We start from the raw sequence: 22804 nt of genomic DNA, 5'->3' as shown, positions 1-22804 counted from the left end.
TTTTTTTTTTTTTTTTTTTTTTTTTTTTTTTTTTTTTTTCCCACTGGCTAGCTTGCCACATTTGAAGCAAACTCCATACAGAGGTTCTTCTATGGTCATCATCTTCTCTGAAGTAGAATGGAGGTGCGGCCAGGAGCTGACCCGGCTAACTGCCAGAAAAGCCTTCTAACAACAAAACATCTTTAAATGCCTTACTCTATAGCTCTCTGAGGTTTTTGAAGACCATCTATCTATAGTACATCTGAATAGACAAATGTTGCTTGTTTCTGGCTATTTACTGTCTGTTCAACCTTGGAAACATATTTCTTTATTTAACTATACTAGTATCTAATATGACTATGAGTTGATTTTTCTGTTCACTTGTGTCTCTTAACTATTCTAAGCCATTTGCAATAGCAGCTTTTTAAAAGGATTAGAACTTCACATTTCATTTTTAAGAATTATATAGGTACAATATCTTAAACAAGAGTTGAAACATATATTTTGTATATTATATGTTATATGTGTTATATGTTATATGCTATGTGTTATATGTTATATTATATGTTGGGTATATATTAAATGTTGTAAAAATATATAATCCTAAATCTGTATCAATGTATAAAGTCCATACCAGTGTAAAACTATTGTGTTACTGATGTTTTTGGCCTAAAAATAGATTCAATAATCTACCCTTTTATCCTATAATTCCTATATTATTTCTATATTACCTTTTTTCTTTTCATCTTGTTCCCCCCTTTCCCCTTAACATTAGATAGGAGAGAAAAAAGGATAGAGGAAATAAAAAGAAAGAGAAAAAGAAATCCCAAACTCTAAACTCCTTATTTTGTTTCTTCCCAGATCAAGATGATTAACAATTTGTAGCCAACTCTCCCTTTAACAACAACAAACATCCATCCCCTCCATGAACAACAAAAACCTATGCATTCTGCTTTTGGGTATGGGGTCTCGCTCTCTTAAAACTGGTTTCTGCTGATTTGGAGCATCATTTTATTTTGCCCCCACCCTCAAATTAGGATATTGGTCAGTCTCAAGAAAGTTAGCCGTAGCACTTGTCCAGTCTCTACTGGAACAGTCGATGATGCTAGACAACCAGCTAGCCACTTAGAAATTGTCTTGATTGCAGATTTTTGAGGAAACAGAATCGAGGCAGTCCTAGGTAGGATCAAGCAGGATGCTGGCATAAATATATCTTAGCATCTCAGGATTCCCAAGGGTGACTCTTATCTGGGCTTCATTAACTTCATTGGTGCCTGTAAACATATAACTCTCAAAGGTAATAAACTTTTCTGCAATAACGTATGTATAGAATGTGAAGTGTGCACAATTCAGATGATTGCTTTCTGTTCAAGCAGGTAAGGCAAACAGTCTTTCTTTATAAGTTAGATTTTATAACCAAGTTGTAATATAAATTTCTATCTATGGCATTTGAAAGGATAGTGTAAGGATTCTATATTCAGAGATTTATTGGCTATGCATGGCTGAAGTTCTGGCTGGAGATATTTTAATGTCTCAGTCATTCTCAGAGCTGCTCCCATGGAGGGGACATACCTTCTATATTTCATAGGGAACTTTCTCCCTCAATTATTATTATAGAAGAATGTACTCTTAGGAACTCTTCACCTACAGCTCTTTAGGGAGCGACCTGATGTTTCACAGCCACAGCAATGGGCATTTTGAGTTTTTGTATCTCTTATATTGTTTGTCCAACCACAACTGGATTGTGAGCATTCGATTCTATATGCACAGTAGTTTTAATCCATTCATAATTAGGTGCAGAGCTGGTCCCTAAAGATCTAATAGACTCTTTGTGTTTGTCATTAGCATTTTCAAAAGCTAAAGATTCCATTCAAATTTCTCTACCAGTTGTATCCGATATTGCTCTATTTAGCATTGTAGTTTATTTTTGTAAAAAAAAAGACAGTGAAAGATTCATTTAAACCTTGGGCTCTCTTTGTAAATGAATCAGCTTGCCCATGTCATTCAGCCTTACCAAAGGTTTTAAGGCTATTTTGTATGGCATTGTCCTAGGACAGCATGATCAAGGGTAATCTGTTCTCTCAACTCAGGAGAGGAACCTTCACCTAGTCAGTGATCCTTGATCATCTCAAAGCCTCTAGTCCTATTTTGTTGCTCCATGATTGAAGCCTCGCCTTTTCAACATGTCAGCCACTGTAATTGAGGGTTCCTAAGATGGCTCTGTTATCTCCAATCTCTTGAAATTGTACTACTTGTTTTGCCCAGTTCTTTTTTTTTTTTTTTTTTTTTGGTTTTTCGAGACAGAATTTCTCTGTGTAACCCTGGCTGTCCTGGAACTCACTCTGTCGACCAGTGTTTTGCCCAGTTATTAAGTATTTGTTTGACATAAGATGAATATAGCCATAATACTTTCTTAATTTTTTTGAAATCTTATGTCTCTATGAGTAGCCATTGGAATTCTTTATAACTCCATTGATCTCTTTTATCTCCTTCTAATACTCTTATCAAGGCTGGAAGAATATTTTTTTAACAGATATAGACTGCTTTTTTGAAGTCTTGTTACAAGGTGGGTGGTGCTGTAGGCTCTGGGCTGCCTTCTTCTGTCTCTGAGCATCTTCCTTAATTTTATTTATAATTTTTTTCTAATTTTTCTTCTTAAAATTGTCTCCAATTTCTATCTTTTTTCTTTCTTGTATCTCTATCATCTTAGTATCTTCCTTTTTCTTATTTATAAACTTTTCTAATTTTGCATCTTAGGTTTGTCTCCATTTCTCACTTCTCTCCCATCTTGTATCTCTGTCATCTTAGCATCTTCCTCATTCTTATTTATAAACTTTTCAAGTTGCTTGTCTAAGGTTTGTTTTTTCATTTTTCTCTTTTTCTTGTCTCTCTAAAGCCTTTTCCTTAAGAAGGCATTAGAAGCCATCTTGGCTATCAGGGTTAAAATAAAGATTATCCATGTGATAGTAACCATAATTAGTAATGTGGCAGTTCCAATTAGGTCATGGAGTCCTGGGATTAATGCATCTGAACACCTGACTCTGAGCTTTTCTTTAATCCTTGTTCACAGGTTGGAAGTTTAGCTAGGTGGGCTCTTGCCTTGAGGTTGCCACTCCCTTTATCCCACTTAACATCAGACTTTTCTTTAATCTATTTATCTCTTCGAACAGAGGATTTAGCTCCATTCCATTTCCCCTATAGTTCACCCTCAGCACCAGTGTCTTCCAAGTTCCTACTAGGATGACCCATTAAGTCCCACTTAACTGCTTTTCTAATCCAAAGTCTCAACGTTCACATTCTTCCAGACAAATGCTCATGCCTATCCCAGCAATCCCCTAGCCTGTGGTACCAACTTCTATCTTAGTTAGGGTTTCCGTTGTTGTGAAGAGACACCATGACCACAGCAACTCTTATAAAGAAAAACATTTAATTGGGGCTAGCTTACAGTTAGAAGTTTAGTCCATTATTGTCATAGTAGGAAGCATGGCAGTGTTCAGGCAGACATGGTGCTGGAGAAGCAGCCGAGAGTTCTACAACCAGATTAGCAGGCAGCAGGAAGTGACCGAGACACACGTTCTCAACAAGGCTACACTTCCTCCAACAAGGCCACAACTCCTAATAGTGCTGTCCCCTGTCAGCCTTTGGGACCATTTTCTTTCAAACCACCACACTAATCCAAAAAAAAAAAAAAGGAAATTCCTTTTGTAAAGCCAATATTAGTTATGTTGGCTAGTTCTATGTCAACTTGACAGAGCTAGAGTAATCAGAGGAGGGAACCACAATTGAGGGCTGAAGGCAAGCCTGTGTGGCATTTTCTTAAGTAGTGATTGATGTGGGAGGGCTCAATCCACTGTAGGTAGGGTCACCCCTGTGCCAGTAGTTCTGGCTTCTATAAGAAAGGAGGCTGAGCAAGCTGTGAAGTACAAGCCAGTTAACCGCACTCCGCTGTAGCTACTGCATCAGCGCCTGCTGTCAGGTTTCTTCCTTGCTTAAGATCCTGCCCTTATTACCCTTGATGATGAACAGTGATATGGAAGTATAAGCCAAATAAATGCTTTCCTCCTAGTCTTCATTAGAAGTTACTATTGCTGTGATTGAATGTCATGACCAAAGGCAACTTGGAGAGGAAAGGGTTTATTTGGCTTACACTTGCTTATCACAGCTCATCAGTAGTGGAAGTCAGGACTGGATGTCAAGCAGAGCAGAAACCTGGAGAAAGAAAGCTGATGGAGAGGCCATGGAGGAATGCTGCTTAGTAGCTTGGTCCCTGTGTGTGGCTTCCTCACTCTGCCTTCTAATAGAACTCAGGACTACTAGTCCAGGGACGGCACCACCCACAGTGGAATGGGTCCTCCATTAATCGCTAATTAAGAAAATGGCCAAGCCGGGCAGTGGTGGCGCACGCCTTTAATCCCAGCACTTGGGAGGCAGAGGCAGGCAGATTTCTGAGTTCGAGGCCAGCCTGGTCTACAGACTGAGTTCCAAGACAGCCAGGGCTACACAGAGAAACCCTGTCTCAAAAACCAACGAAACAAACAAACACCAAAAACAAAACAAAACAAAGCAACCCCCCAAAAAAAACCCAAAACAACAACAACAACAAAAACCCAAACAAACAAAAAACAAAAACAAAAGCAAAAAGAAAATGGCCTACAGGCTTGCCTGTAGCCCAGTCTTATGGAGACATTTTCTTAATTGAAGTTCCCTCCTCTCAGATTGGTTTGTGTCAAGTTGACAAACTATCCAGCATATTTCCCAAGTTTCTGCACTCATGGTGTTTCATCACAGCAATAGTGACCCTAACTAGGATACTACCAGATGCAAGATGGGAAGGATTTGGAGAAAGCAAATTAAGGAGAGTAAGAGACAGTGGAATGGGGTGTGGGGGTAGGGAGTAGAGTGGGGGGTGGGGGCAAGGAAAACACAGCCAGCCATTCATTTCAGTTGTTTTCTTTCCTTCCAGTCTTTCCCTCAGATTTAGGACAGCCACTTCCCCCAGGGTACTTTTTGAGCAATGTAGACTTCTAAATCTCCCTGCTCTTGTCTCCACCTTCTGGTGGGAGTGTTAGTAAGCAGGAGAAAGATGATCAGCTAAACCAAGGAAACCCCCTAGTGCTGGGTAAATTAGTCATGCACCACCATGTCCTGTTTGATACTGAGCACATTTAATATTATAATTTTTCTGATGTGTTTGTTTCATGGGGAAGGGGTAAGTGCATAGAGAGATGGTTGGCAGGGTTTTTTTGTTTGTTTGTTTGTTTGGTTGGTTGGGTTTTTTTTTTTTTTTTTTTTTTTTGGCTGTGCTAGAGCTGACCGTAATATAGAAAGTGATGGTTGATTTTCTTACAGACAATAATTTGATATGCACTAATAAAAATTTTGTATTCCACTCGTATGACATAGCAGTACTAATAAAGAAGAGAAGAACTGTAGTTTTCGCTCCTTTAAAATGTGGCAAAGCAGAATGAGGAAAGCTTATGAGGACTCTTATTCCTCTTTTTTAAAACTTTCGGCCATCTGTCTATGTGGTAGCAAGGAAAATGATTTCTCAGTCTCACTGCTGTCTTCTCCAGCTTCCAGTAGAAGCATTAGTGAACAGCAAAATTTTTAGTTTTTAGCACCTGCCCCAAGAAACTAGAAAGCCTTAGATAAAATATTATTTATATTCAAAAAGCATAGGAGAGAATAGGTTCCAGAGTTGGACTGCTCGGCTTTTAGCCCTGAGTCTATAACTTTTTCATTATGCACATGGCATTAGACAAGTGACTTCCAACTCAGCATCCTTTTCTCCTACTATAAAACAGTACATGTTGTTATGGAGACTGAAAGAAATACCATCTTCCTGTCACAGAATAAGCACTTCTGGAGTTTGGATTATGTGTAATGGTGACAGTCCACCCTCAGATGCCTAAGGACATCAGATTGAGAGAGCTCGAACCTATCTTCCCTGTGGGGACCCGTGATGATGCACCATCTCTTCTATTTTATCTTTTTAGAAGGTGCTGAGCATGTGTCAGGCATCCCTGAGCCAGGCTCAGTCAGTATGGACCTGAGCCATGGGGGTAGATTATGTAGTAGTAAGAAACTAGGCTGGAGAACAGAGGAAAACTTTTTCCTCTTCTATTTCTGAGCCTTTCCTTGGACTATTTTTTGGAAGCTCATCGGCATGATTTATTAGGATAGACTTGATTTTTTTCCCCCTTCACGTGATAAGGAAGCTAAAGTGTTCCTTTAAGCTCTTGTTGATATGAATGCTACCTGTATGCTTTGAACCGGTGAGAGTGGTCTCATCAGGAAGACTGAAACATCCCACAGTGTTTCTTTCTAGATCATGAAATGGTCCTGCAGTCACTAGTTATCTCTAACAAACACTGCCATCTCTTGTTCCAGATTTTTTTTTTCTTGATTAAAAAAAGATGTTTTCTAGAAGCTCTTACTGCTAAAAGTTTCCGTAAAATTGTTCATTCTGTCTGGGGTGTGTGATGTATGTTCAGAAGCCAATGGAGGCTGTCAGGTTGGCACCTAGCAAGTACTAGCTGTCTTCTTGTCCTTACAGGTCCTACTGCTGGCACCGAGGTTACTGGCATGCTTCCCGTGCCTGGTTTTTTACATAGGTGCTCTAGATTTGAACTTAGGTTTATAGGGGAGGGAGTCTCTGTGTTTAACAGATTAATGAAGAGTATAAATCCATTGTCCCACTACACCTTTGGGTTTCTACATGCTAAGAATTTAGCAGCTTGGTGTGTGTGTGTGTGTGTGTGCACAAGATAGGATCTAAAGCATGGCTGACCTCTACCAAATCAGCTTCTGTGATCTAGCATTCCATGCTGTTTGCTTAAATAAAAGACTTTCTAGAAGAGCTGGTAGCAGAAGATGGGGCCCTAATGATTCACAGTTGCCAACTTCAGTCCTGGCTACTTCCTGTTGAAATTGGAGCATGGTAAAGGCTAAGGTCAAAGCCCACTTCCTCTTCATCTCGAGTCATTCGGTCAGTTAGTGGTCCTTGGGTTATGAGCTGCTATTTGTATTCAGTCATCAAGAGGTTATCTGTGTGAATCCCAGTGGTTTGTGGATGGAGATTTGTATGACCACGTGTATTAACGCAAGTTAGCAAGTAGACTAAAAAGAGGCCTATGGATATAAGAATCAAAATGAAATGGTAGATTGTCAGGGGCTGAGGGAAAGAGGGGTTGGTGGCTTATTTAATGGGCAGAGGGATTAGTTTCTGCAAGGTGGATGGAACATGTTCCGCAGGTGTTTGTTGATAATGTTTGCACAAGTCAGTGTACTTTATATTACTCACTATACACTTAAAATGATTAATGTGGTAAATGCTACACTATGCATATTTATCTGCATAAAAAACCCTGTTGTGTTTTTAAAACATTAAGCTGCTTTAATCAAATAGGCACCCTGCACCTCCTGCCTACCCCAGCAAGAGGTCTGGAAGATGGATTCAGGAAGCACAGTGGATTTCTACCAAGCTGTCAAGGACCCAGAAACTTTTTGCATTTCTGCTGTGTCATGAGTGAGGTAGACTTGCTTTTGTCCCTAAATACTCATTCTCCTCTTCTTCCATTAGCAATCTAATTTTACGTGGATTTTCCAGCTTGGCTGGGACTAGCTGGGGTCAAATGGCTAGCTAAGCACTAGGTAATGGGATCCAACCAGAAAGCTGAGTACCATTATAGGTCTAACCCTCAGTAGAATCAGATATATGGTTCTCTTTCCCCATTCTCAAAACCATGAAATGCTGAAAGGCAAAACAAACACATAGGTCACAAAGATAAAAGCCCATTGAGATTGGCAGAACCCTGTGTTATTGATTGGAGAAAGTAATATATCCATATCTAAGACAATGTATTTTGGGCTTTTTGACACAATAGGTCATATACAATTAATATATTGGTATCTGGCTTTTATTCTCTCAGTTGCTTCATGGACACAAGATGACTAATATGTATTTATTTATTTGTTTTTTTTTAAGACTTATTTATTTCGATGTACATTAATATTCTGCCTGCATGTTTGTGTAAGAGTGCCAGATCCTCTGGAACTTGAGCTACAGACACTTGTGAGCTGCCATGTGGATACTGGGAATTGAACCCAGACCTGGAAGAGCAGCCAGTACTCTTAACTGCGGAGCCCTCCTTCCCCCCATCTGTCTTTAGCTTTATGCTTATTTTAAAAGCAGGAGAGAGGAAGTTACAGGGAAGAAAACACAACATCTATATGAGTAAAGCAAAGTCCAACAAATCCTTGTCAGTTGTGCAGGAATGCCTCATTGACTAGACATGGTCACAACCACCTCTGAGAGAGGACAGGTATTTCTTCTGTGTATATCACTGTCCCAAAGTAATCAGGGTTATATTAGAAAAGGAGGTAGTGATGATGGATATCAGGAAGATGTGAAAGCACGTAGCTTTGGGCTTGTAACAATAGGTAATAAAAAATAAGAGAGCTACTGAAGTGACAGTTCAGTGGCTAAGAGGAAGTATCGATCTTCCACAGGACAGGATTTTGGTTCCCATCACCCAAACTTGACAGCTCACAATCTCCTGTAACTTCAGCACCAGAGGATATCACATCTTCTTCTGACATCTTGCACACGTGTGGCGCAAATAACACAAACATATAAATACAAATATAATAAATCTTTAAAAACAAGATAAATAAAACAAAATGAAAATCATTAATCACCATATGTGTTGCTAGATCCAGGGCCTTCCTTGCACATGCAAGGTAAGCAATTTACTGCTGTCCTACACCCCCCATCTCTATTAATTAAGTTAAATATCTCATAGTCCTTTTTTTTTTTTTTTTTGTTAAACCAAATTTTCCCCCTGGAAGCCCCGCCACTCTTAGGCCCGCCTCCTTCAGCCTGTAGGATTGGCTTTTCCCCACTTCCGACTGCTGGGTCTGAGTGCACTGCCGCTTCCGGTGTCATGGCGGCCTGAAGTTCCCGGGAGTCGGTGCGGGCGCTGCGAGCCCCTCCCTGCGGAGCGGCGGGTCCGGGCGGGGATGTGACGGCGGGCGCCGCGGGCCTGCCTGGCGCGTCGTGTCGGCTCGCGAGTCCTCGCCCCAGCCCGCACCATGGCGGGGTCCGGCTGCGCGTGGGGCGCCGAGCCGCCGCGCTTCCTGGAGGCCTTCGGGCGGCTGTGGCAGGTACAGAGCCGCCTGGGCAGCGGCTCCTCGGCCTCGGTGTACCGGGTGCGCTGCTGCGGCACCCCGGGCTCGCCCCCCGGCGCCCTCAAGCAGTTCCTGCCGCCGGGAACCACCGGAGCTGCGGCCTCGGCCGCGGAGTATGGTTTCCGCAAAGAGAGGGCGGCGTTGGAGCAGTTGCAGGGTCACAGGAACATTGGTAATTGTGGCTGTCCCCAATCTCCTGCCCAAGTTCCTGTCTAAACACACCCGTCCCCAGCCTGGCCCCCGGCCTTTGGTCCTTTAGGTGGGAGGAGAGTGTCGGGCCTCACTAGTTGTCACGCGATGCAGGTCCCTTTTCAATCCACCTTTACTTTGCAGCTGTCTGAGATATACGGTTGAGGTGATTATTACATAGCAAATGCTTAGTAAAGTCCTGTTTTTATCCGCTAGTTAGAAATGCCTTCTGCAGTGAAAGGCATGAGTTTGTCATGTCTTGAGTGGAAATTTTTGCATCTTTCCCAAAATGAAAATATTCTAGGGCTATGGCATCCAATGGCATCATTGACATGAAATGACATACTACTAACAACGCAAAAGATACATATTTCGTGTGGTTTGGGAGAGGGAACCCAGTATTAGTTAGAAGTTATGGAAGTGTGATATTTAGGAGCACTGCATTTGCTTCAGTAAGACTTTCATGACTCAGAGATTTAGAATGTAAGCTTGTTTAGGCCATTGAAATATGGAACCAGTCTTCACTGTTATTCCATTTACAGGTGGAGCTTGTAAGCGGTTAGAACTTTGGTTAGTAAAGAAACGCTGTAGATCTTGGCAAATAGAACCCATGCATAGCTTGAGGAAAGTCTTTATTTTTCTTTTTTCTTTTCTTTCTTTCTTTTTTCTTTTTTTTTTTTTAATACTGATTGGCAGAAGAATGTCCTAATGCTAGTGTTGTTTTTCTTTTTTTTCCCATAATTTTACTAAGTGGTATATCACTATATCTTTGGTGTTTGACAGGGACATTTTTCGCACGCCTCAGTACTTGTTGAATCTCTGCATGATTACATTAGAATGTAATCTATGTTATTTGTAATCTATGTGTGTGTGTGTGTGTGTGTATGTGTATATATATATATATATATATATTTATTTATATGAATGAGCATAGAATGCTGTTTTGAGTCAGGCAACCTTCAATGGGCTTTTAAGGGTTACTTACTATTATAGTGTAAGGACCCAGAAAGAGGACCTCCAACTCAAGTCCCAATCAGCACGCACCCAAGCAGACATGAGAGACTGACTTGATGCAATGGCAAAAGGCAGTTTACTAACAAGGGCCCTTGGATTGAAACTCATCCCACGAAGGGGAGAGAATTTTCGATGAAGACCCCAGGAAGTTTAGAACTTTTATAGGGGGAGGCACAAGGGGGGAGGGAAAAGGGGGAAATTCTGGCACGGTTACATATGATTGGATATTTAAAACATCAGCACTTCACGTAAGCAATCATTTTGAGAGGCTGGATGGCCCACTATTTTTGACCATGAAGCTTCAGACCTTCTAGGTTAAACTCCAGGTGGCCCATTACTCACTTGGGCATGTTTAGACTGGTCAAGATATGTCTTTGGTTGTTTCTACATTTCTGGTCACCTCGTCCCTAGAGGGGCTTGATATTTTTATTATGGCTATTCTCAGTAAGTTCAGCAAGCCATACTGCGGTCTTTGCCAAGTTGTTTGTGGTCTCTGCTGAGCTGTTTTAATTTTTACCCTTACAATAGGCTTTTAAAAAATAATGTTATCTTGACACCTTAAGGGCATATTCACCCAGCACTGAATGTTGAGTTCTTGGTGAAACACAGGTTGAAACTTTTGCCATATTTTATTTAAATACTTTATTTTATTTAAATAATCCAGCTGTCCAAAAATAGTAGTACTCACTGGAAAAATAGTGGAAGCTTCTTGCTTATCATTGTCATTCTTATCTCTGGGGTGGGTTTGTGTGTGTGTGTGTGTGTGTGTGTCTGTGTCTTAGTCGTTAAAGAACCTTTGCTGTTCTTGCAGAGGACCTGCATTCGGTTCCCAGTATTTCCAGTGATTTGGGTGCATACTGCCTCTATAGCCAAATGACACTGGGGAAATGCTTGAGGGATTCTTCATTAGACTTTAAAAGAAAAACCCCAGGGCAGGCAAGCTATAAATCTCCATAGCTGCTCTGAGGAGGAAAAAGTAAAATAAAGAAAAAGCCATGCTGCTTGTGGTAAGCAACATGGAGGGCACCCATGTGTGGAGGGGGAGTAGGGAGCGGTCAGGCAACCACGAGCCCGGAAGAAGAGCCTAACGGAAAGTGTTTGAGAAAAGCATAGAGTAGATTCATACTTCTTTAGCCTGTTAGGCCCTTAGGTCACTGACCCACCCAACTGGATTAACTCTTCTGGGAGGAGACACTGGTAAATCTGCCTTAACAGTGGTTCTCAACCTGTGGGTCAAGACCCCTTACAGAACTGAGTGACCCTTTCATAGTGGTCAGAAGCATGTCAGATATCCTGCATATCATATTTACATTATGATTCTTAACCAGCATTATAGATATGAAGTAACAACAAAAATAACTTTGTGGTTGGGTCACATGAGAAACTATATTAGAGTGTTGCAACATTCGGAAGGTTGAGAACCCCTGGATTAGAGGAAATTTCAGTTTTTTATCGTAGCACTAGCTCTCACAGCAGTCTTGCATGTGCATGTATGTGTGCACACATGAAGATAAAATTCTCTTTAGACTATCTCAAATTTATCTAGCAGAGTTGACTACTTTGATAGTAAGTCCCTGTGAATCTGGTCTTTTTAAGTTCTATAGTGTTTCTCTTCTTGTAGTGACCTTGTATGGAGTGTTTACCATCCACTTCTCTCCAAATGTGCCGTCACGATGTCTGCTGCTTGAACTCCTGGACGTCAGCGTTTCGGAATTGCTTTTATATTCCAGTCACCAGGGTTGCTCCATGTGGATGATACAGCACTGTGCCAGAGACGTTCTGGAGGCCCTTGCTTTTCTTCACCATGAGGGCTACGTCCATGCAGACCTCAAACCACGGAACATCCTGTGGAGTGCGGAGAATGAGTGCTTTAAGCTTATCGACTTTGGACTCAGCTTCAAAGAAGGCAATCAGGTAAGAAATAACTTTATTCTCCATTGTGCTTTAAACATCTAATGGGCCAAGCCAAGTATTTTTCATGACGACGGTAATTTAAAGACTAAAGGTGTACTTCCAAAATACCTAAGTGTTCCTAGTGTACCAAATTAAAAGAATTTCAGTGATGCTTTGTGAAAGACGGACATAAATTTAGGTCAGGTAAGAGTTAGTGAGGCTCAAGAAAGCTCAGAAATTAATAAGCAGACTTAGCCCGCATTAAGCTCTTCAGACTCTGTCAGCATTTGGTGAGTTGCTGGGTTGCTGTCCCTGTTTCTTTGGTGATGGAACTCTTATTGATGGCTCATGGAGGATGTGACCGTCCAGCCAAGTCCTCCTTTCTCTATGATTTATCAGGTTTTTGCAGAATGTCTTTCTCATCAGTGTTTAATAGGTAAGAAACTATCTAAAAAAAAAAAAAGACTTCTTTTTTGAGCACATGTATAGAACATGTCCAGCTTTCCTGTGCTAACTGTCCATTTAAGGAACTGAAGAATTATGGTAGATAAGGACTCAAATTCATGGCATTTTGTCATCAACCTTCCATAGCATTGAAGAATTCATGGTAGAGATGATGGAAAAGCGAGACTTACCAGCTACAATGCCTCTTCATCTTCTGTAGGATGTAAAGTACATTCAGACAGATGGGTACCGAGCTCCTGAAGCAGAACTGCAAAACTGCTTGGCCCAGGCCGGCCTGCAGAGTGACACAGAGTGCACCTCAGCTGTTGATCTGTGGAGCCTTGGAATTATTTTACTGGAAATGTTCTCAGGAATGAAACTGAAACATACAGTCAGATCTCAGGAATGGAAGGTAAATTGCACGACAGTTTTGTTTTGAGGCTCTTAATCAGGTCAGGAATATTTGCTTCATACTGATAATTTTTAGGGGTAGGAAGGTCGGGGAATCTGATTGTATCCTCTCCTTCATGTTTCCAGATGTATTTATAGTACCTTCAGTACCTCTACTCATCCCTACAGCTTCACACACATTGATGGCATTGCATCCTCCCAGCTGTCACTCTAGGTCTTGGGGTGTAGTAAGCATTTGCTGAAGTATTTGCATGCATTTTCCCAAACAGGCAAAAAAATTCCCTTTGTTGACTAAATTATTTGTATTAACTTTGGAAGTGTTACCAGTGGAATTATAGGTGGTAAGTTAAATAATTATTTTTTAATAATGCTTTACAATTAAAAAAGTACTTTAATGCATACTCTTGTTAATGTTTCTGAACAATTCTTATGAGGGTAGAGTGGGTATTGGCTGCTTTTGTTTTACAAGTGAAAGCTAGAGGCACAGTTGTATAATATAGCTTGTTCCAGGTCACATGCTGGGTGATCAGTTCTACTTCAAGCTTAGAAGCTTTCCAAAGTTCCATGGTACTTTGCATTTATTAATATTTTATAGGCTGTTAAACATTCTGCACTGGCTGGTTAGCTCATATGGCTGTGGTATAGTGGATACTGGTTTTGTTGTCTGTGGGGGAACATGGCTCCTAAGTTTCAAACCCCTGATATGAGAGTGAACTCTTTGTATGTCTCTATGTTAGGAATTAACCATAACTAGTTTTTTAAATGTATTGTGAGGGTTTATTATTGTGACGGTCTCAGTATTCTTTATGCTTGAAGTTTTATATATATATATATATATATATATATATATATATATATATATGTGTGTGTGTGTGTGTGTGTGTGTGTGTGTGTATTTGATATCACTGCATCTAGTTTTAAACAATAAGTATTTAAAATTAAATATTTTAATAATAAACATCTAACAAATAGGTGAGCATTATAGTTTGATATGTGTAAATTCCAGTCACTGATTCACATTTTAGCAATCCTTGCTGATATACCTCCTCTTTGGTGGGATTGCCTTATGTTTAGTTTTGGCCCAAGAAAATGCTGCTATGGGCATAAAGCCAGTGTCACTTTTTCCTATTAGTGATATTTTCAAGTAGCTCACAAGCTCAGGGTTTTGTTCATTAGTGCTATTCTGAGTGTGGATCAATCATTAAATTAGCTTTGAGTGTATTTAGGCCTTTTGGACTGTATCTGCTTGGCCCAGAGCACTTCAGAAGTAGGTCACACTCATATTTGTGTGAAATTTGGAGGCATGACATATGCTAATGGCATCTCAAATACATGTCTCTGTAGGTAAAGTGTCATACACGATGTGTTTTATCACCTTATGCAGACTGCCAAATGGGCATGAGCATAGATTCTGAAGTCCAACTGTGCCTCGCTTTCACACCTTCTAAGTTATGTGAGTTTGTCAAACCATGTACTTCCTGTAGAATAGGAAGACTGGTAATGTGATATCTTACAAGATTACTAAGGCTAAGAAGCAATGTTACACAGTTTTTAAAAATAGTTAGTGGCCCATGGTAAGTAGCCAGTAGATTCTAGTGATGGTGGCTCTGAAGAAGATCTGATCTTCTTAGTTTTTTACACAGTTCTGCATTCTGAGTGAGCGCAGTACCTTGTTGCACAGTGTTAGTTACATTCCTGTATCAGGTGGAAATTCTTATTTTGGATCACAGTTTGAAAGGTATTGGTCCATGCTAGCAGGGAGGGCATGGCCAGGAAGCAGAGAAAGGTCATTCTAGTGCTTGGTTGTCTGTCACCCTTTTCTCTTTATTCTGTCCCCAAGTCCATGACATGGTGCCATCTACATGGTGTGCAGACCTTCCCCCTTCTGTTAATATCCTCTGGAATTGTCCTAGCAGGCAAACCAAAGAGGTGCACCTTACCTTACCCGTGTCCTCAGTGATTCTGAATTGACAGTGAAAATTAATCACCACAGCTCTTAAGGACAGAGTGCTAGTACCTATAAATGGAGTTGTGAATATTGTAGCAAAGGCAGCATTCTCATACTTCCTCCTTTTCTCAATGATAGCTTATTTACCATCAGGCATTGTGACCCACCATTGCGTTCATTCATAAAACCGCATCTCAGTGTGATTTTTGAATTCTACCCATTTATCTAAGAGATGTTCTTAGTGCCAGGCTGTATTGGTGCCTCTAGAAATTCATGATATGCAGTCTCCTCCAGTTAAGATTGTAAGTTCTTGGAAAAGGTGTTACATGTTACTCGTGGCTACTTATGTTACATATGGCTACTGCTTAGTGAATGCAAGCTGAGTTGAGTAACATAAGGAACACTTTTCTCCTTTTAGGCAAACAGTTCTGCTATTATTGATCATATATTTGCCAGTAAAGCAGTGGTGAATGCCGCAATTCCAGCCTATCACCTCAGAGACCTTATCAAAAGGTATGTTAGATAGAGTATCGCTTGCTCTGTAGACCTTGACCAGCTTAAGGTTTTTTCTTTAATCTATTTCTATTATTACTGATTTGCCTAGGTATGTAGCCGTAATTCCCTCAGAGAGAGGAATTTTAGCCAGGTAATGTGGCCCGCATCTTTCATCTTAGCTCTCTAGTGCAGTGGCAGGCGGATCTCTGTGATTTCAAGACCAGCCTTGTTTCAAACAGAATAGACCTATCTAATTACATAGGGTCATCTTCTGCTGTTTTTATGTGATCTTAAAGAGAGCCAGGCATGATGACACGTCTTTTTGCCCACTGCTTTGGAGGCTGAGGTAGAAGAGCTGTAGTTGAGGGTACATTGAGCTACATGTGAGGCATTGTCTCAAAGCAGCAAATGAGGGGAAAGGTGTTTTTTTTCCCTCCTATGGTCTGGCTCTTCTTGTTTTCTCTTTGTTTTGTTGTACTCCCCCCCCCCCCCCCCCCCCCTCAGTCCCCGGCTCTGTCCTTCTGTCTGTCTTCTTGTCTCCCCCGTTTGGATTATTTAAATTAGATTTTTTTTTTTTTTTTTTAACACTGGGATTATCCATGGCTAGGTGACTGGACTGATTATTTTAGGAAGTCTTAGTTTCTGGGCTACTCTAGCTCCTAAGATTTCCCAGAGGCTCCCTGTGTTTACCTGGTAGAGTCGTCCCCTGCTGTTTAGAATTGACTTGCTTTACTTCCCAGTGAGTATCTGTTTAGCTTTTATTGTGTTTGTTTGCTTCCTACCTTATTTCTCTCATTTATTGGTTGCACACTTGTTTATTCTGTATTTTCTCTTAAATGAATGCCCGTACTGTATGAGCATTGCTATTACTGAATCTGTGTCTGGTGTTACCTATAGAATTTTGCATAAAATTGCTTTAAGATAAGGGGAATTTGGCAAGATTCATTTATCCCACCACTATCTTCTTTTTTTGTTGTTGTTGTTGTTGTTTCTGTCTTTAAATTACGTTACCATAATCTGGGCGGTGGTGGCACACACCTTTAATTCCAACACTCAGGAGGCAGAGGCTGGTGGATGTCTATGAGTTTGAGGTCAAACCTGGTCTATAGAGTGAGTTCCAGGATATCCAAGGCTATACACAGAAACCCTGTCTTGAAAAAAACAACAGAAGAATTGTGTTACGATAAACACTGTGCATCAGTTCTTATTTATTAGTTAGAGACATCAGATCATAGCATGATGCTGTCTCAGAAAGGTCTTGTGGTTTATTGCACTGTTTGTTGCTCAAGTGGCCTTTGTATGCTCCACAGGGGATGGTTCGGCAATCTATGCTATATATAGAGGTAGTTCCAACATGAGCGCTCAGCCTTTTTCTCTGATAGTTTCACTCTCAGAAGGTCTGGCAGTAATCACAATGATGCTGTTGTGTTTTAGCATGCTTCACGACGACCCGAGCAGAAGGATCCCTGCTGAGATGGCATTGTGCAGCCCATTCTTTAGCATTCCTTTTGGTAAGTTGTATCTGTCATAACCCCCATTCTTCACCCCCATCATTTGGCAATCATCTGTGTATATGCTCAGGCTTATTATTTGATCAGTTTATCAGTTTATGGGAGAATTACACTGAAGCACACTGTCATGTACTTTCACAGCCCCTCACATTGAAGATCTGGTGATGCTTCCGACTCCAGTGCTCAGACTCCTCAATGTGTTGGATGATGATTATCTTGAAAATGAAGATGAATATGAAGGTTTGTGCTTCCCAAATTATACTGTAATGTTTCTCTTTTACACACAGACTCTGACTAATGTTTGTGCTATATATACTTTGTGCTATATATACTTTGTTCTTAGGATTCTTATAGTTTTTTCTAAACACAAAAAATTGAAAAAGACCATTTGTCTTAGTTTGGGTTTTACTGCTATGAAGAGATACCATGACCAAGGTAACTCTCATAAGGACAACATTTAATTGGGGCTGGCTTACAGGTTCAGAGGTTCAGTCCATTATCATCAATCTGGAAGCATGACAGCACCCAGGCAAGCATGGTGCAGGTGAAGGTGAGAGTTCTACATCTTGTTCTGAAGGCACACAAGAGATAACTGGCTTCCAAGCAGCTAACTTGAGGTTCTTAAAGCCTACACCCACAGTGACTCACCTCCAACAAGGCCACACTACCAAATAGTGCCACTCCCTGGGCCAGACATTTAAAGTACCACATTATTGAATTCATGTGTAATATACTCACTCTTTTTAATTCATCAGTCATTTGTACTCTTTGATAAATCCACAGAGATTTACCCCTAAGATTCTGTCTCTGATCTGTCTTTTCCGTCTCTTCTCTGTGCTGTCATTTCTGCTCTTTACCTCTCCTTCTTGCTTTTAACAACTTTTTCATTTACGACACATTCACTGTTTTGTGTGGGATTATTTCTTGTTTTTAATGCAAAAGAGACTTACACATGTGATGAGAGGGCGCTCAGCCTAGCCTCAGTGATGAGTGTGGGCTTTCACAGCAGAAGTGACATCTGAGTCAGTAATTAGTTATCTAAAAGGGAAGTGGGTAACAGGAAGTACTATCATGTAGAAAGTATGACCTGTTGAGAGAAGAGTAGTTTGGAATGATTGTATCTTTTCTGTTGGAAAACAGTTGGTTAAAGCTGTAACAGCGACCAGTGTGCACATATCTAATGTGATTGCTTTCTCTGATTAAGAATTGGATCTTAGTCATGAGCTAGTAATACGGGAATATAGTAACATTCTTGAAAGAATGCATAGTGGTCTCCCAATAAACATGGTGGAAGAAATCAAACTACTTTAGTTCAAATCAAATTGATACGTCTTTGTTGCCTGGCACATAAACAGTGAATAGTATAGAAAATAGAAAAACAAATTTTAGATGACATTGCTTGAAAAAGTGTGCATCAAAAGTGAGAAATACTCAAATGAGATGTAAGCAATATTTTATATAATATCAAAATTTTTGAAATAACTAAAATTCATCTGATGGGAGACATTGGGTAATTTCTTGAACATTATAAACTGCCCAAAAGTATACAGCTATAAACAAATGAGAAGATTTCATTTAATAATATAGGAAATTGGCCAGAGAGATGGATCAGCAGTTGCCCACACACAGCTCATAATGGTCTCATAATTCCAGTTCCAAAGTAATACTCATAAACATAAAATAAATAAATGTATTTTTTTAAATATAGAAAACCAGAAAGAGACACTTAAGAAATATTAAAGTTGAAATTTTTACTTGAAATACATGAAATGCATTTGTTTGTATAACTGATAACACTGGCAAAATATAGAAGGAGCTTCACAGTGCTGGCTGCCTTCAAGAGGAGAAACAGAATAAAGTTGTTTTAAATTTTGAATTATTTAGCTGTAATGTATTTAAAATTGTTAATGCATTGAATTTATATTCTTATGCATTATTTTCTAAGGGAAGGAAAATAACTTTATTACTTAGCTATGTGTCACTGAATTCTCGAGTAATAATTACCTGCTGTGTGATTTTATAACCAGATGTTGTAGAAGATGTAAAAGAGGAGTGTCAGAAGTATGGACCAGTGGTTTCTCTGCTTGTTCCAAAGGAAAATCCTGGTAGAGGACAAGTAAGCCAATTTGTTTATAATTGCAGACTTCTGTGGAGATTATTAAATTAAAGTCTTGTATTAAGTGGGCTCTATGGGAGGTGTACACAAGACTTTTGCATTGTAGTTGATCATCACCTGCTTACCTTTATACCTTTCTAAATGTTCTACAATTTATTTGAGTTTTATAATCACTTAAATTTAATCTACTTTCCAGTCATTGTAAACAGTGATATCAACTGAATTTTGTGCTAATTCTAGTTAGATTTAATTCAAGAACTCTTTGGTTCACTTTGTTCTAATTAAGTAAACTTAGAAAACTAGTTTTGTTCAGTTTTGATGCAATAGAAATGATTAGTGATCTTTTAAAGATGGAGACTCGTGCCTGAGTTGTCTCAGTGTGACCAGCCTGTGACGTTGTAAGTTGTCTGGGTGAAGACTGATCATAGCATTCTTATTAGAAACTTTCTCTGTAATCAGTTACATGGCAAAGAGGACAAGAAAATGCCTTATCTGTATTATTTCTACTTTTGGAGAAACAATAGCATTTTACTGTATTTCAGTTTTCTCTTCTCCTCACTTAACATTTGAGCCATGTCATTTCATTGAGGGAGCTATCCTGAGGTTGTAAATTGCAGAGGCATAGTGGTCCTTCTGCCCCGGAATGTCTCCCCTGGAGATGCTGTCCTGGAGATGCAGGACTCCCACTGGAGGATGCAGTCACTTTTAGTTATGTTCTTTACCAAGTCCTCGTGGTCTAGCTTCCTGAGTACTAGAATTACAGGCACATGCCGCCATACTTGCTGATTGTGCTCAGTGTGCTCAGAAAATTACTGGCAACTTAAAAAAAAGCGAGAGCATTTATTATAATCTAATATAGATTTATTATAGTCTAATATTATAATCTAATAATCTACTTGCATTAGCATTTGCCTTATTCATTGTCAGGAGCATGCTAAATATATCCTTGATGTTCTGTTTGCTAGCCAGTATTTTATTATGTTCTAAGCACTTGGCACAGAAAAGTGATCAAAGCAAATTAAAAAAAAAAATGAAGATAAGTACAAGCGAGAAAGCTAGATTGAGGAAGTGGTGTTGGTTTGGAAGTGCTAGGACAAGGTGGACTGCCCTTAGTATGGGTGCCTTAGGAAGGGGCATTCTGGGAAGATTACACTTGAGTTGGGATATGAAGGTAATAAGGAGAAATCAGATAAAAAAACCTGCAAATCCCGTCAATTCCACAGTCCCTTAGTATTCCAGGCAGACTTTGGGAAGGTGATTTGGCCAGCACAGAGTGAGGAAGGAGAGCAGGTGAAATGTGTACGACCCTGGAGAGAGTAGTCACAGATCAAGATGTACCCATTTAGGCCACTGAAAGAACATGTGAAGTCAGCATCAGTGCCATCTGATACAGTACTAAGCCCAGTGATCAAGTGAAACAGACCCAGACCAGAAAAATGGCAACATTTTCAGGAGACAAGTGTTCAGTTCGGAGTTGATATGAAAAAGATCTTTATTCTTATTAATATGAGGAAATTTGCCATTTCAAGAAATTTTTCTAATCTATTTATTACTTAGTTGGTAAAGCTAGTTGTTTTTTTTTTTTTTTTTCTCGAGACAGGGTTTCTCTGTATAGCCCTGGCTGTCCTGGAACTCAGTCTGTAGACCAGGCTGGCCTTGAACTCAGAAATCTGCCTGCCTCTGCCTCCCAAGTGCTGGGATTAAAGGCGTGCGCCACCACTGCCCAGCTAAAGCTAGTCTTTAAATTTATTAAAAAATTTCATTACATTTTTATTGTTTGTGTGTGTGTCTGTATACCATGGTGTGTGTGTGTTTGTGTAAAGCCAGTCTTTATTAAAAAGTTTAATTGTGTGTATGTGTGTGTGTGTGTGTGTGTGTGTGTGTGTGTGTAGATCTTTTCCCTCTTTCTACCATGTGGGTCCTGGGGATAAATTCAGGGTTGGTAGCAGGTTCCTTTACCCCTTGAGCCCTCTCACAGGCCCTGGTAAAGAAAGGAAGTGAGGGAGGCAGGCAGGCACATATGCATGTCAGAACAAGTTCTAGAAGGGGGACACTTGAGACGGGATCACTTGTCTAGCCCAGGGTTTAATTTCCAACATCACCGAAAATAAAAGAAACAGTTAAATAGAGAGAAACAAAAAGAGACAGAAAAATAATGAGTGTATTCTAGAATACAAGTTATAGAAACAAAGAAAGTTAATATGATATAATGGATAATTACTTTTTATGGTAAGTTGTAAAATAAAATAAATTTTTGTTTAGAGTGAATTGATAGGATGCCAAGCTGCAGGTCGTTTGTGTAGCAGTTGAAGAGACGTGACATGGTTTTTGCAAATGATACGTCTATATATTGGACTTTGTTGTGTTTATCCGGGAATAATTGATAATATAAAAATCAGAAGTAGACTTGTTATTCTCATGACATCATAGTTTAACCTTTTTGTATTGAGTTTTTATTGTATGACGAGGACAAGAGAGAAGATAAAAATGATCATTAATGTGTTAACTTCCATATTGGATGACATAGTTGGTTAATAAAGATTGCAACTACCTTATAGGACATATCCTCTAACAGAAGTTGCATACAATTTTATCAATAGCATTTTCCCCACACAATTTCATTCAAACAACCTGAGAAGACTACAGTTTTGGCCATTTGGAAATGCTTTTATTTCCATTTAATGACACATTGTAGAGATGAGGTTTCAGAACAGATGACAAGTGTCACTATATCTAATTTTCATTTGTGTGTATGTGTGTGTATGTGTGTGTGTGTGTCTCAGTTAAACCCAGAGCTTGCCAATATGGCTGGTCTTATTGGGCTGGCTTGTTCTGGGGATCCCCTGTTTCTTTGCTTTCAGAGACTGGTATTCAGACAAATTGCTATGCCTACCTGTCATTTTACATGGGTTCTTGGGATCTAGTCTCCAGGCCTCACTGTTGTGTTTAACCAGTGAGATGTCTCTCCAGCCTCTTTTATATATTAAAATTAAGGCATGTTTTATCATTGGATAATCTTCACTTCAAGAGTAGCACACAGTTTAGAAATAATTATATGGAAGGAGAAAAATTAGTATATACATTTTATATATATAAAAATGTATTTTATATATATATTCAGAAAATTCCATCAGAGATCTAAATTCCTTAAGTTTTGTGTTCTCCATCATGCTTAACAGAATACTTGTATGAGATGAAATGACCAAGGCATAGGTCACATAGGGTTTGGTATATTAAAGAAAAGGCTGTAGATATGGCACAGACAGGAAAGTTCTTGCTGTACAAGTGTGAAGACCCATTTAAATCAGCGGTATCAGTGTAAAAGCCAAGTGTATTGTCATGTACCTGCAGTACAGCACTGATGAACCGGAGCCGGAGACTCTGGGGCTTGTTGGCCATCCAGTCTAGCTAGCTGGTGAGCTCTGAGTCATCGAAAACCTGTCTTTAAAAATAAGGTGGAGAAGTGAAGTGATTGAGGTAGACATTAGTCTTCAGCTTCTAGCCTGAACTGCACATGCACCTATGTGTGTACACAGAGACAAACGCACAGGCACATGCACCTATGTGAGTACACAGAGACAGGTACACAGGCACATGCACCTGTGTGTGTACACA

General features: G+C 39.8%; 1 protein-coding gene across 1 annotated transcript in view; it reads left to right on the top strand.

Annotated features, from left to right (window-relative positions):
- Positions 1–9072: 9072 nt before the first annotated feature.
- Positions 9073–22804, top strand: part of Uhmk1 (U2AF homology motif kinase 1) — a 22566-nt gene continuing 8834 nt past the window's right edge. The window contains exons 1-7 of the mRNA XM_028757711.1: positions 9073–9340; positions 11993–12285; positions 12929–13120; positions 15486–15580; positions 16997–17073; positions 17215–17313; positions 19101–19189. Of these exons, the coding sequence (XP_028613544.1) occupies positions 9073–9340; positions 11993–12285; positions 12929–13120; positions 15486–15580; positions 16997–17073; positions 17215–17313; positions 19101–19189 (1113 nt within the window). The remainder of the gene's footprint in view (positions 9341–11992; positions 12286–12928; positions 13121–15485; positions 15581–16996; positions 17074–17214; positions 17314–19100; positions 19190–22804) is intronic.

The sequence above is a fragment of the Grammomys surdaster genome, unplaced genomic scaffold, assembly GCF_004785775.1.
Source record: "Grammomys surdaster isolate TR1022 unplaced genomic scaffold, NIH_TR_1.0 130, whole genome shotgun sequence".
Taxonomy (NCBI): domain Eukaryota; kingdom Metazoa; phylum Chordata; class Mammalia; order Rodentia; family Muridae; genus Grammomys; species Grammomys surdaster.
This window is presented reverse-complemented; position numbering and strand designations above follow the sequence as displayed.